The sequence below is a fragment of the Mobula hypostoma genome, chromosome 14 (genome assembly GCF_963921235.1).
Source record: "Mobula hypostoma chromosome 14, sMobHyp1.1, whole genome shotgun sequence".
NCBI lineage: Eukaryota > Metazoa > Chordata > Chondrichthyes > Myliobatiformes > Myliobatidae > Mobula > Mobula hypostoma.
Genome location: NC_086110.1, coordinates 74321198 through 74334655, shown reverse-complemented (window position 1 = coordinate 74334655; position 13458 = coordinate 74321198). Strand labels below are relative to the sequence as shown.

General features: G+C 47.6%; 1 protein-coding gene across 3 annotated transcripts; it reads right to left on the bottom strand.

The window, feature by feature from the left end:
- Positions 1 to 1096: 1096 nt before the first annotated feature.
- On the bottom strand, positions 1097 to 12999 carry cmtm3 (CKLF-like MARVEL transmembrane domain containing 3). Of its 3 annotated transcripts, none has more exons than XM_063067516.1 (5): positions 12659 to 12999; positions 11814 to 11969; positions 5787 to 5879; positions 4276 to 4399; positions 1097 to 1693 (listed from the first exon to the last, which is right to left on the bottom strand). In XM_063067516.1, exons 1-5 carry the CDS (start codon positions 12773 to 12775, stop codon positions 1656 to 1658), a joined length of 528 nt encoding a protein of 175 aa, XP_062923586.1. In that variant the 5' UTR covers positions 12776 to 12999; the 3' UTR covers positions 1097 to 1655. The 3 variants fall into 3 exon arrangements, with proteins under 3 accessions (XP_062923586.1, XP_062923587.1, XP_062923588.1); XM_063067517.1 differs by having other exon boundaries at positions 4276 to 4315; XM_063067518.1 differs by lacking the exon at positions 5787 to 5879.
- Between the last annotated feature and the right edge of the window lie 459 nt (positions 13000 to 13458).

The window sequence follows — 13458 nt, the reverse complement described above, 5'->3', positions numbered from 1 at the left end:
GGGAATATGGGTGGTCATAGGAGAAATGTCTAAGCTTATAGGAGACATAGATAAGGTTGGCAGCAATATTCTTTTCCCCAGGGTAAGGGAGTCTGAAACTACACGTGTATGTTTATAGTGAGAGGGAAAAGATTTGAAGGGTACGAGGGGCAACGTTTTCACACAGAGGGTGTTGGGGATATGGAACAAGCTGCCAGAGGAAGTGTTCGAGCTGAATAACGTTTAATGGACATTTAGGCTGGTGCAATTAGGAAAGGTTTTGAGGGGTAGGGACCTAATGCAGGAAAATGGGACAACCCAGGTAGTCAGTCTGGACGTGGTTGGGCTGAAGAACCTCTTTCTATTCCAGCAGGGAACCTGAGATCAGGGTTCAAGGAAAGATCTGCCCCCACTTATCCATTCGGGACTGAGTACGGTCCAGGACTGATACTGTTTCAGGAACGGCAGTGTTAGGTTTCATGTGGCGTGGAGATAAGTCTCTTCCAAAGGAAGTGCAAGGCACTCCTTCCCTCTGCTAGCCTGCAGGTCGCCCTTGGACAAGGTGTAGCACCTGCTTAGCCCCCCAGATCAGGGTCATGTGAAGCCATGGGAGCAAGTGGTCAATGGCTGTGTGAGCAGCTGGTGCATATAGCAAGTCCTAAAGGCAGACAATCCCTAAAGATTGTTCATAGTGCCTGCGGCCACCTGTCTTGTAAAGGCACTGCCTAGAAGAAGGCAACAGCAGACCACTTCTGTAGACTAATTTGCCAGGAACATTCATGGTCATGGGACCATGATCACCCACGCTATACAATACAGCGCATAATGATGATGTCATATGACAGGGCACGTAATGACGATGTCATACGACACCGCACATAATGACGATGTCATATTACACTGCATGTAACGATGATGATGAGTGTTACATCTCCAGTCACCTTCTCTCGAGAAACACTTCCTCCACTTTCTCTGTTTGACTGGCTTTACCCTTACATGCCTCTGGTTAACCACCATTCTCCAATGTCTCCCATCGCCCTGACCAATTCCTGTCTACTATTTGCTCAATAATGTGAAGGCACACACTTGTTAATTCACAATTAACACATACTTTTAATTGTACAATTTGTCTGTGGCTCCATCGATCCACAGAAACGTTAGGTCAGCAGAGAGTCACAGCGATTCCATACAAGGCACGTTTGACCTGAGGTTTCTGGTTTAACATTGAGTGCTTCTTCGGAGGTCACAGGGGGGCAATCTGCTTCCTGCTGGCACACACATTTGCAAAGCTAGACTGACCAGAAGTCAAGAAAGATGTAGAACGAGGAGACACGAGGGTCTGCAGTTGCTGGAATCTGGAGCAACAGACAATCTGCTGATGCAACTCTGCGGGTCGAGCATCATCTGAGGGGGAGAGAGAGTCATCAACGCTTCAGGTCATAACCCTGCAACAGGAGTTCGGACAATTTAGGGCGGTGTGAGAAGACGGAAACAGGGCAGCAGGTCCTGTGAGGATGACCCACATCTCCAGGGTAAATCTCCACCACTCACCATCCGCGTTCACAGTTGGGAAGGAGGTGTGAGAGTTGGCACACGAGCATCATATGTTGTAAACATTACACTGGTCTGGCAGAAGTGAGCGATGGATGGGGAAAGAGGAGGGAAGCTCCTTGTCTTCACTCGCTGTCAGAGTCTGAGGGGACAACGTCGTCTCCTAAAGGAAATAGAGAAAGAAGTCATTTGATGTAAATGATTTCTTGTACAGGAAGTCACCATGCCTTGGGGGGGAGGGGGTGAAGATTCCTAGGAACAAACTCCAGGTGAACTCTTTTAGCAAGGTACTGAGGGAGGGTCACACTGTGGGAGGGGTGGAACTGAGGGAGGATCAGACTGAGGGAGGGGTGGTACTGAGGGAGGGTGACACTGTGGGAGGGGTGGTACTGAGGGAGCATCAGACTGAGGGAGGGGTGGTACTGAGGGAGGGTGACACTGTGGGAGGGGTGGTACTGAGGGAGCATCAGACTGAGGGAGGGGTGGTACTGAGGGAGGGTCACACTGTGGGAGGGGTGGTACCGAGAGAGGGTCACACTGTGGGAGGGGTGGTACTGAGGGAGAGTCACACCATGGGAGGGGTGGTACTGAGGGAGGGTCACACTGCAGGAAGGGTGGTACCGAGGGAGAGTCACACCGTGGGAGGGATGGTACTGAGGGAGGGTCACACTTTGAAGGGTGGTAGGACTGAGGGAGGGTCACACTGTGGAGTTCCTCTGCAGCCTGTCAGATCTTCACACCACAGAGGAGGCCAACCGGTCCATCAAATATATTCTGGATCCCAGAGCCATTCCTTTCACCCACTTATTTCCGTGGTCTTTCTCTCCCCATATTCCCACAAACCCCCCCTTGATTCTATTCCCTCAATTAACTCACCAACCCCACGTGTATCTGGAAGGAAATGGAAGAACTCCAAACAGACAGTGGCAGAGATGGGGATTGAACCCGGGACCCTGAAGTTGTGAGGCAGAGCCTCTACCCGCTGTGCCAGCGAGCCGCCCTTGCTGCACCACCGTTGTTATGCACTCAGCTCTCTGCCGTTACACACTGCTCTAGTGAGGTGCTTAACCTCTGCCTATGGGTCGAATATTTAACTGGCATGGATTAGCGCCAGTGATCGGGGTTTGATTGCCGCCGTCGGCTGTACGGAGTTTGAACGTTCTCCCTGTGACCATATGCATATCCTCAGGGTGATTCACTTTTCTCCCACAGTCCAAACACCTGTGGGCTAGGGTTACAATCACGATTCCAGATTGCTTAATGTCACTTCCAGAACACAAGTGTAAAAGAGAACACAATAATTGTTACTCTGGATCTGATGCAGCACAGAAAAACACAAAATAAAGAACACAATAATAATAAAACACAATAAATATAAATACATAAAATAACTTATATACATAGACTGATTGTGTGTCCATAAAGTGACACTAGGCTATACGTAAGGTGACTGACAGGAAATGATAAAGTAGTGGTAATGTGGGTGTGGAGGTCTTGCTCAGACTTACTGCTTGGAGAAAGTAACTGTTTTTAAGTCTGGTGGAGCTGATGCTACGTAGCCTCCTCCCTGATGGGAGAGGGACAAACAGTCCATGAGCAGGGTGGGTGGGATCCTTCCTGACGTTACTGGCCCTTTTCCAGCTCCTTTCTGCATCTACGCCCTTGATGGCGGGATTAACTAAGGATTTGATTCACACTTGCAGGCTGCCCCCAGCACATCCTCAGACTGTGTTGGTCATTGACACAAGCAATACATTTCACGCAACTGTGTGTTTCAAACTTTCGAGGTACATGGGACAAACAAATCTTACAGGACACTACTGTGCAAAAGTCATTGGCACACATTAATAGCTCAGGTGCTGAAGACTTTTACACCGTACTGTAGTAATTTAATGTATTGCACTGTACTGCTGCCGCAAAAGAAACCTTGTGATGATAAACCTGATTCTGATACGGGTCTCTATTGGGGACTGAGAGTGGGAAGGGGGAGGGAGAGGGGATCGTGGTTGAAAAAAGAGGAGAGAGGTGAGGGAGCAGGAAGCACCAGACATTCTGGAATGATCAATAAACCAATTGTTTGGAATCAAGTGATCTTGCCTGGTGTCTCAGGGCTGGGGGTGTCTGCACCCGTACCACCCCTCCCGACACTCCTTTTCTACCACCTGTCCCACACGCCGCCTGCGGCACTCCACCCTCGCCATTCCCACCATCCTTTGCTCCCACCAGATATACAAACGTGCTCTCTGCTCCACACTGACAAATACAGTACTGTGCAAAAGTCTTAGGCACCTTGGCTATATGTATGTGCCTAAGACTTTTACAGTGGGCACGTGGCCAAGTGGTTAAGACATTGGACTAGCGATCTGAAGGTCGTGAGTTCAAACCCCAGCCGAGGCAGCGTGTTGTGTCCTTGAGCAAGGCACTTAATTACACTTTGCTCTGCGACGACACCGGTGCCAGGCTGTATTGGCCCTTGCCCTTCCCTTGGACAACATCGGTGTCGCGGAGAGGGGAGACTTGCAGAATGGGCAACTGCCGGTCTTTCATACAACCTTGCCCAGGCCTGTGCCCTGGAGAGTGAAGACTTTCCAGGCACAGATCCATCATCTCACAAGACTAACGGATGCCTTTAAGACCTTTACTGTAGCTGTGAAGCTTCCGGGGAGCTTCTGCTGGATGACAAGCAGGACTTGAATACAGGTTGTCGTTACGTTATCGTCATGGCGACAGTGCTCTCATCCTCACCTGCGGCCTTCCTGATGGTGGCGGTGTGAGTGGGGAGATCCTGAGGGTTCAGGAAGACAATCAGTTGGTTGAAGATGCCGTAGAAGTCAAAGGCGAAGACGACAGTTGCAACGAAGCCGAAGATCTGGGGAGAAGAGTGCAGTGGGGAGTAGGGGAGGGTTGGGAAGGAGGGCCATTGGAGGAAGGTGGTAGGGCCAGGAAGAGGTAAATGTGAGGGTAGCAATAGGCAGGTGGTAGTGGAAAGTAAGTTGGAGAAGCAAGGGGGGTAGGAGGGGACAGGGTGATACGGGAGGAGGATATATGAAGTGGGGGTAGGAGAGGAGGGAGATACGGAGGTGGGTATTTGGAGTGGAGTAGGAGAACAGCAGGGAGATTGGGGAGATACAGGAGGAGGGAATATAGAGTGGGAGATGGAGGAGGGAGATTGGGGAGATACAGGAGGAGGGAATATAGAGTGGGAGATGGAGGAGGGAGATTGGAGAGATACAGGAGGAGGGAATATAGAGTGGGAGATGGAGGAGGGAGATTGGGGAGATAGGGGAGGAGGGAATATAGAGTGGGAGATGGAGGAGGGAATTGGGGAAATACAGGAGGAGGGAATATAGAGCGGGAGATGGAGGAGGGAGATTGGCGAGATAGGGGAGGAGGGAATATAGAGTGGGAGATGGAGGAGGGAGATTGGGGAGATACGGGAGGAGGGAATATAGAGTGGGAGATGGAGGAGGGAGATTGGGGAGATACAGGAGGAGGGAATATAGAGTGGGAGATGGAGGAGGGAGATTGGGGAGATACAGGAGGAGGGAATATAGAGTGGGAGATGGAGGAGGGAGATTGGGGAGATACAGGAGGAGGGAATATAGAGTGGGAGATGGAGGAGGGAGATTGGGGAGATACAGGAGGAGGGAATATAGAGTGGGAGATGGAGGAGGGAGATTGGGGAGATATGGGAGGAGGGAATATAGAGTGGGAGATGGAGGAGGGAGATTGGGGAGGAGGGAATATAGAGTGGGAGATGGAGTTTGGAAGGAGGAGGGGAGAACAAGGAGTGGAATGAAGGTGGGGGGGAGATAAGGGCCAGAAGGGAAATAAGAAGAAGAGGATAGAGGTGAGATTGGAAGGAGGCAAAAGGTGAGAGTAGGAAGGGGAGGGAGGGGTGGAGGGGAGATGAAGAGGTAAACGGCAGGTAGGCGAGGACAGGGTGAGGAGGAAGGTGGGGGAGGGGTGGAGAGAAGGGGAGTTTGAAGGGCAACATAGTGACAGGAGGAGAGAGATGTTTGGAGAGAGGAGGGGAGATGGCCGGGGAATGTGGGAGCAGGGAAGAGAGATGGAGGAAGGAGATGGAGAAGAGGAGGAGGTGATGGAAGAAACGATGGACACGGGAGATGAGGGGAAGAAGTGAAGAGAGGAGGAGGGGGAGGAGCAGGGAGTAGGACAGGACCAGCATTACTGAGAGCTGACACACTGAATGAACGTGAAATAGGTTTGTGTAATGACTGTGTAACATTACTCACCCCAGCTGCTTTTGAAGCTGAGTTGCTTTTAGTAACGGCGTAAATGGAGATGGCAAAGTAAATGATGGCAGCAGAGATACAGCGGATGAAATCCTGTCGGGGGGTGTTTGGATCAAAATAAATTGTATTAAAAGGAACTGTAGTTCCAATGCATAACTAAAAGCGAGATTTTAAAGAAATTAGCTTTATTTAATATATGAGCATCAAAACGTACAGTAAAAAGTGTTGTTTGTATTAACACAGTCCAGGAACGTGCTGGGGAGGGGACAGACCGCAAGTGTTGCCATGTTTCCTACACCAACAGAGCATGTCCACAACTTATAACCTTAACCGGTACGTCTTTGGACTGTGGGAGGAAAGCAGAGCACCCAGAGGAAACCCACACTGTTATGCTTTGTATCTTCAAAACATTAAACTAATTCAAAGGAAGACACTGGAGCCCGAAATGTGGGACTAACTTCATGCTTACTTTAAGTGAGGCATGCCCGTATCACGTGGTAGTGTGACAATGAATGCAGTTCATGTATTTGTACATATAACTCGTAATGAACAAGAATGCTTAAACAAACAATATATTTACAATATTACATAAGAACATAAGAGATAGGAGCAGGAGTCGGCCATCTGGCCCATCGAGCCTGCTCCACTATTCAGTAAGATCATGGCTGATCTGGCCATGGACTCATCTCCACCTACCTGCCTTTTCCCCATAACCCTTAATTCTCCTACTATGCAAAAATCCATCCAACCTTCTCTTAAATATATTTCCTGAGGTAGCCTCCACTGCTTCATCAGGCAGAGAATTCCACAGATTCACCACTCTCTGGGAAAAGCAGTTCCTCCTCAACTCCGTCCTAAATCTACTCCTCCAAATCTTGAGGCTATGTCCTCTAGTTCTAGTCTCACCTACCAGTGAAAACAACTTTCATGCCTCTATCTTATCTATCCCTTTCATAATTTTATATGTCTCTACAAGATCTCCTCTCATCCTTCGGAATTCCAGCAAGTATAGTCCCAGGCAACTCAATCTTTCCTCATAGTCTAAATCCCTCATCTCTGGAATCAACTTGGTGAACCTCCTCTGTACTGCCTCCAAAGCCAGTATATTCTTGCTCAAGTAAGGAGACCAGAACTGCACGCAGTACTCCATATGCAGCCTCACCAGTACCCTGTACAGCCGCAGAATAACCTCCCTGCTCTTAAATTCAATCCCTCTTAGCAATGAAGTCCAACATTCCATTTGCCTTTTTGATAGCCTGCTGCACCTGCAAACCAACCTTTTGTGCTTCATGCACCAACACTCCCAAGTCCCTCTGCACAGCAGCATGCTGAAATTTTTTACAATTTAACTCCATCTGCCAGACCCTTGCCCACTTACTTAACCTATCTATATTTCTCTGCAGACTCTCCATACCCTCTGTACAATTTGCTTTTCTACTCAACTTAGTATCATCAGCAAATTTTGATACACTACACTCAGACCCCCCTCGATAATGTATATTGTGACCAGTTGCAGGCCCAGCACCAACCCTGTGGCACACCACTCATCACTGACTGCCAACCAGAGAAACACCCATGTTTCCCAACTCTCTGCTTTCTATTAGTTAACCAACCCTCTATCCATGCTAATAGATCATCCCCAACTCTATGCATCCATCTTTTATGTGGCATCTTATCGAACACCTCCAGAAATCCAAGTAAATAACGTCCATCTATTCACTGTGCTTGTTATATCCTCTAGGAACTCCAGTAAGTTTATCAAACAGGACCTGCCTTTGCTGAGTCCGCCTGATGGATCCATTTCTTTCCAGATGCCTCGCTATTTCTTCTTTAATGATAGCTTCAAGCATTTTCCCAACTACAGATGTTGAACTAACTGGCCTATAGTTACCTGCCTTTTGCCTACATCCTTTTTTGAACAGTGGCGTGACATTTGCCTTCTTCCAATCTGCCGGAACTTGCCAAGAATCCAGAGAATTTTGCTAAATTATCACCAAAGCCTTTACTATAACTTCTGCCATTTCTTTCAGTACCCTGGGATGCATTCCTTCAGGACCAGGGAACTTGTCTATCTTCGGGCCCACAAGTTTTCTCAGCAATACCTCTTTAGTGATAGCTATTGTATTGAGGTCCTCACCTCCCATCACATCCATAACATCTCTCTTTGGCGAGTTAGACATGTCCTCCACCACGAAGACCAACACAAAATAGTCATTCAAAGCCTTGGCCATTTCACCATTACCCAATATCAATTCCCCCTTCTCGTCCTCCAAAGCACCTACATTCACTTTGGCCACCCTTCTCCGCTTTACATAATTATAAAAACTTTTACTATCCATTTTATATTTTTGTGCTAGTTTATTTTCATAATCAATCTTCCCTTTATTGTCTGCTTAGTGATTCTTTGTTTCTTTTTTAAGTTTTCCCAGTGTTTCAGTTTTCCACTACTATTGGTGACTTTGTATGCACGAGCTTTTAGTTTGATGCCTTCCTTTATTTCCTTAGTTATCCATGGCTGGCTCTCCCCACCCTTATTGTCCTTGCCTTTAACTTGAATATACTTCTTTTTAGCACCGTGAAAAATATCTTGAAAATCTTCCATTGTTCCTCAACCATCCCACCATATGGCCTGTGTTCCCAGTCTACTCTATCCAACTCCTCCCTCATCCCATTGTAGTCTCTGTGTTTAGGCATAATGCACTGGTTTTAGATTGAACCATTTGTATGAGAAACTCAATCATACTGTGATCACTCTTTCCAAGAGGATCCCTAACTACAAGATCACTAATTTTATCTGTCTCATTGCACAGGACCAGATCTAAGGTAGCACATTCCCTTGCAGGTCCAGTAACATGCTGTTCAAGAAAGCTATCACGTATGCATTCTATGAAGTCCTCCTCAAGACTATCTCAACTAACTTGATTCACCCAATCTATGTGCAAGTTAAAGTCCCCCCACAATAACTGCTGTTCCATTCTTACACGCCTCAGATATTTCTCTGTTTATTGCCTGTGCCTCTGTTATGTTATTATTCGGTGGCCGATACACAACTTCCACTGGTGATTTTTCCCTTTACTGTTCCTAATCTTGACCCAGATGGATTCAACATTCTGCTCCTTAGATCTTATATTGTCTCTCACTATCACCCTGATCTCATCCTTAATTAAAAGCACTACCCCACCTCCCTTACCTTCCTGCCTCTCCTGTTGTTTTACCTGATATCCTTGGATATTTACTTCCCAATCCACTCCAACCACATTTCTGTAATGGCTAATAAACTGATTTGTTCCACAAGTTCACTGACCTTGTTTCGATCACGATGAGCATTCAGATCATGTGCTCTTACACTCACTGTGTCTTTAAGATCTTGTAATCTTTGTCTCCTATGCTCTCCACCCTTACCTTTCTTTAACTTTTGCTTTTCCTTTATCTTTACCCACACTTTTCTCTTTTACTTTATCCATACTGCTCCAATCTGTCGAACCCTCGCCCTGCTATTTAGCTTAAAGCCCTGTCCACAATCCCAGTTATGCAATTCACTAGGATCCAGCTCCCATCGCGGTTCAGGTGGAGCCCGTCCCATTGGTACAGCTCCCTCCTTCCCCAACACTGCGGCCAATTTCCCATGAATTCCAACCCACTTCTCCCACACCAGTCCTTGAGCCATGCATGTAACTCTCTAATCTTCTTGACCCTATGCCAATTTGAATGTGACTCAGGTAGTAATCCAGAGATTACCACCTTTTTGGTTCTGCTTTTTAATTTAGTCCCTAGCTGCTCAAATTCCCTTCCTCATTCTACCTATACCGTTGGTACCCACATGAACTATGACGACTGGGTTTTTCCCCTCCCGCTGCAAATGCCTCTGCAGGTCAAATAAGATGTCCTGAACCCAGGTATCAGGCAGGGAACACAGTCTTAGGGACGCTCTATCCTCACGACAGAGAACTCTGTCTATTCCCCTGACTATACTATCCCCTATTACCACTACATTTCCCTTCTCTCTCCCCTCTTGAATGGCTCCCTGAACTACGGTGCCACAGTTAGGTTGTTCATCCTTCCTACATCCCCCACTCTCATCCACACAGGGAGCAAGAACCTCAGACCTGCTGGACAAGCTCAAGGGCGAAGGCTCCTCCAGCACTGTCTCTTGGATCCCACTACCTGCCTCACTCGCAGTCACACCCTCTTGTCCCTGACCACAGACCGAATTTGAGGCAGCTAATCTAATGGATGTGACTACCTCCTGAAACAGAGAATCCAGGTTACTCTCCCCCTCCCTGATGTTCCACAGTGTTTGAAGCTCAGATTCCAGGCCATCAACACTGAGCCTGAGTTCCTCGAGCAGCCAACACTTGCTGCAGATGTGGTCACCAGGAACCACAATGGGGTCTACCAGCTCCCACATCATGCAGCTACAGCACATCACCAGATCCTGCATCCTCCCTGCTTTATTTAATTAGCTGTAATTTAGTGACTTTTTATCCAGCCACTACAAAAGCTTTACCCACTACTCAATGGTGCCTCCTCACCGAAGCCTCTTGAGCTAAAGTCGGTAAACTCCGCTCTCTCCGCCTGTGAACTATACTGCGAACCGACTCTTAGTCCTGCCTTGTTAGGCCTACAACAACTTCACCACCATTCTAATTATCAGTTCGCTTTTCTCTTTGAAAAACACGCTAAGTGCCTCTATTACCGCTAGCGAACTGCTTACGTAAAGACGAGAAAACCAGCCACCCAAAACAAGGGAGAGGCCAGGGAAAAAAAATTCTTTTACCTTTACTGAAATATTAAATACAGAACACACGCCGTCACGGGGAGAACAGGCAACCTCCTGACAGAGAGCGGAGGGAACGGAACCCCAAATAGCTGACGCTAAAACAGTATGCAGCAGCTGCTCCTACAGCCATCCACCAACTGCTCCCATGGAGTTATGTGGCCCTGATTGGGGTGGGGGTGAGAGCTAAGTAGGTTGTCCAAGGGTGACCTGCAGGCTAGTGGGGGGAGGGAGTGCCTTACACCTCCTTTGGTAGAGACATATCTCCACCCCACCCAGTTAATGTACAAATACCAGTACCAACAGTTGACAAGCTGGATTCTTGACCTCACGATCTATCTCATTATGACGTTGAACCTCGTTCTCTACCTGCATAGTAGCATAATGGTTAGGACAACGATCAGGTCCTGCCGGTGTCTGTAACCCACCCTGTGATTACGTGGGTTTCTTCTGGTTTCCTCCCACATTCCTAAAACATACGGGTTAGGGCTTGTACATTGTGGGCATGTTATGTTGTCACCGCTTGGCGACACTTGTGGGCTGCCCCCAGCACTTCCTTGGACTGTGTTGGTCGTTGACGCAAACGACACATTTCACTGTACATTCTGATGTATATGTGACAAATAAAGTTAATCGTTAATCTCTCTCTGTAACTGTAACACTTCATTCTGCATTCCGCTCGTTTTACCTTGTTCTACCTGAACGGACTCGGTAATGAACTGACAAGAAAGGGTGCAGGTGGAAGGCAGATGACATAGAACAGTACAGCACTGTACTTTTTCAGTAGTTTTATTCTGCGTTGTTATAGTTTTTCCTTATGCCCAATGCACTGCGTAATGATTTCATATATAGGAATAATATGCAAGACATGTTTTTCACATGCACAAGAAATGTTACGGATGCTGGAAATCCAGAGCAACACACACAAAATGCCAGAGGAACTCAGCAGGTCAGGCAGCATCTCTGGAGAGGAATAACAGTCGACGCTTTGGGCCGAGACCCTTCATCAGGACTGGAAAGGAAGGGGGAGGATGCCAGAATAAGAAGGCGGGGAGAGGAAGGAGAACAAGCTAGAAGATGATAGGTGAAGCCAAGTGGGTGGGGGAGAGGCGGAAGCTGGGAGGTGATGGGTGGAAAGGTAAAGGGCTGGAGAAGAAGGAATCTGATGGGAGAGGAGAGTGGACCATAGGAGAAAGGGCTCTGGATATGACAATAATACACCAATTTCCAATGCCCACCAAGATACTCACCATCAGGGGACAGTGGAAGCCCCTGAACCGCTCGATGAACTTTGTCACATACATGTAGTAGGCGCAGATAGCCAGCAGGAACTCGATCAGCGGAGCCGTCATCAGGGAGACCACGGACGATGCCAGGTAGCACACGAAGATGATGAAGGACAGTACCTGGAGCAACAGGATGAACACTCACAACGCGAGGTCTTACTGATCCCCCAGGCCACAGCCGTCATAGGCACAGCTGTCCGTCCAACTACGAATGGCTTCCCTGCCAGGCTTCAACACGAAACATCAACACATCCTCTCCTCCCACAGATGCTTGAAAAATGCAAGCACAGCTCTTCCCATTGAGGTTGGGTGGGACTACAAGAGGTCATGGGTTAAGGGTGAAAGGTGAAGTGTTTAAGGGGAACCTTGATGGGGAACTTCGTCACTCAGAAGGTGGTAACAATGTGGAACGAGCAAACAGCAGAAGTGGATTTCAGTTCAATTTCGACATTTAAGAGAAGTTTGGAACGTACATGGATGAGGGGCCCCAGTGCAGGGAGATGGGACTAGGCAGATTAATATTTAGGCACGGATTGGCTGGGCCGAACGGCCAGTCCCAGTGCTATAGTGTTCCGTGACTCTATCTCACTGTAGATTCCCCAAGTACTACCAACACATTGCTTGTATCGTTTCCAAAGGAAACAGGAACTCTCCCCATAAACAGCGGCTGTTTCTTTTGACACGGTGGGTGAAGGATTAATGAGCGATAACGTAACTCCTTAATTACAGAGAAAATTGCCATGCAGCCGATTGTAAAAAAGGGACAAAAATGCAGATAGGCGTTTCTTTCAGCGATTACAATCACTCACCACCTCAGCGGCCAACAACAGCCCCTTCCGAGAGGTCAGGAAACTTTTGTCCGCGATCAAGTCACCCAGTCCCGGCCGGGACGGGGACGGAGGCTCCGGCGAATCGCGGTCACTCATTGCGGCGCTGAATGCGGGTAGATCGGGGAAAGGCAAAGAAGGAGGGAGGGTGGGGGAGGTGAAGGAGAGCGAAAGAAACTTAAGTGCGGGAAATTGGGGAAACGGAGGCACTTTAAAAAATATATACAAGTGGGTCTGCAGCGGGAGACCGGAAATAGTGTGCGGAGACTAGGGATCGTCCAATCTAAGGATTTGAGACAATGGGACGATTGGAGCAAGAAGAAGTATCAGCAAACAGGAAATTAAAAAAAAAAGCGGACTGGGTGCAATCAGGCACACCACTGACTTGTCAAAATTCGACCGGATTTCAACGGTGCAAGAGCTCTGCAGAAACCTTCGGAAAATGCGCTGCAATTCAGTAATACCTCGCAAATGAGTTACTAACAACTTTGCAAACTTCATTAATTGCTTTGCACTGGGATCTTTGCCAGCAATCATAAATTTTATGATTTACATTTTTTTTGCAAACGGTTTTGTGAAACCAAATTAAATATGAGGTTTGCAAAAAAAAAAATCGGCCACACCAGTGCCCTAAAGTCGTGGAAAAAGTTTTTGTCGGTAACATTGCTATATACAGTATCTTTCAAGTTCACATTGCACATGTATACCGCCAAATGAAAGAATGTCCCTCTGGACCAAGATGCACAACACAGTATATAACTCTCACACAATACATAAAGTAA

Bases quoted from the DNA above. Each gene is read 5' to 3' on its own strand.
- cmtm3 (XM_063067516.1), bottom strand. From the start codon at position 12,775: ATGAGTGACCGCGATTCGCCGGAGCCTCCGTCCCCGTCCCGGCCGGGA. The intron at 11,970-12,658 runs GTGAGTGATTGT...CTGTTGCTCCAG, and splicing joins TGTTGTTGGCCGCTGAGGTG to GTACTGTCCTTCATCATCTT. The intron at 4,400-5,786 runs GTGAGTAATGTT...TCTTCTCCCCAG, and splicing joins CAGCTTCAAAAGCAGCTGGG to ATCTTCGGCTTCGTTGCAAC.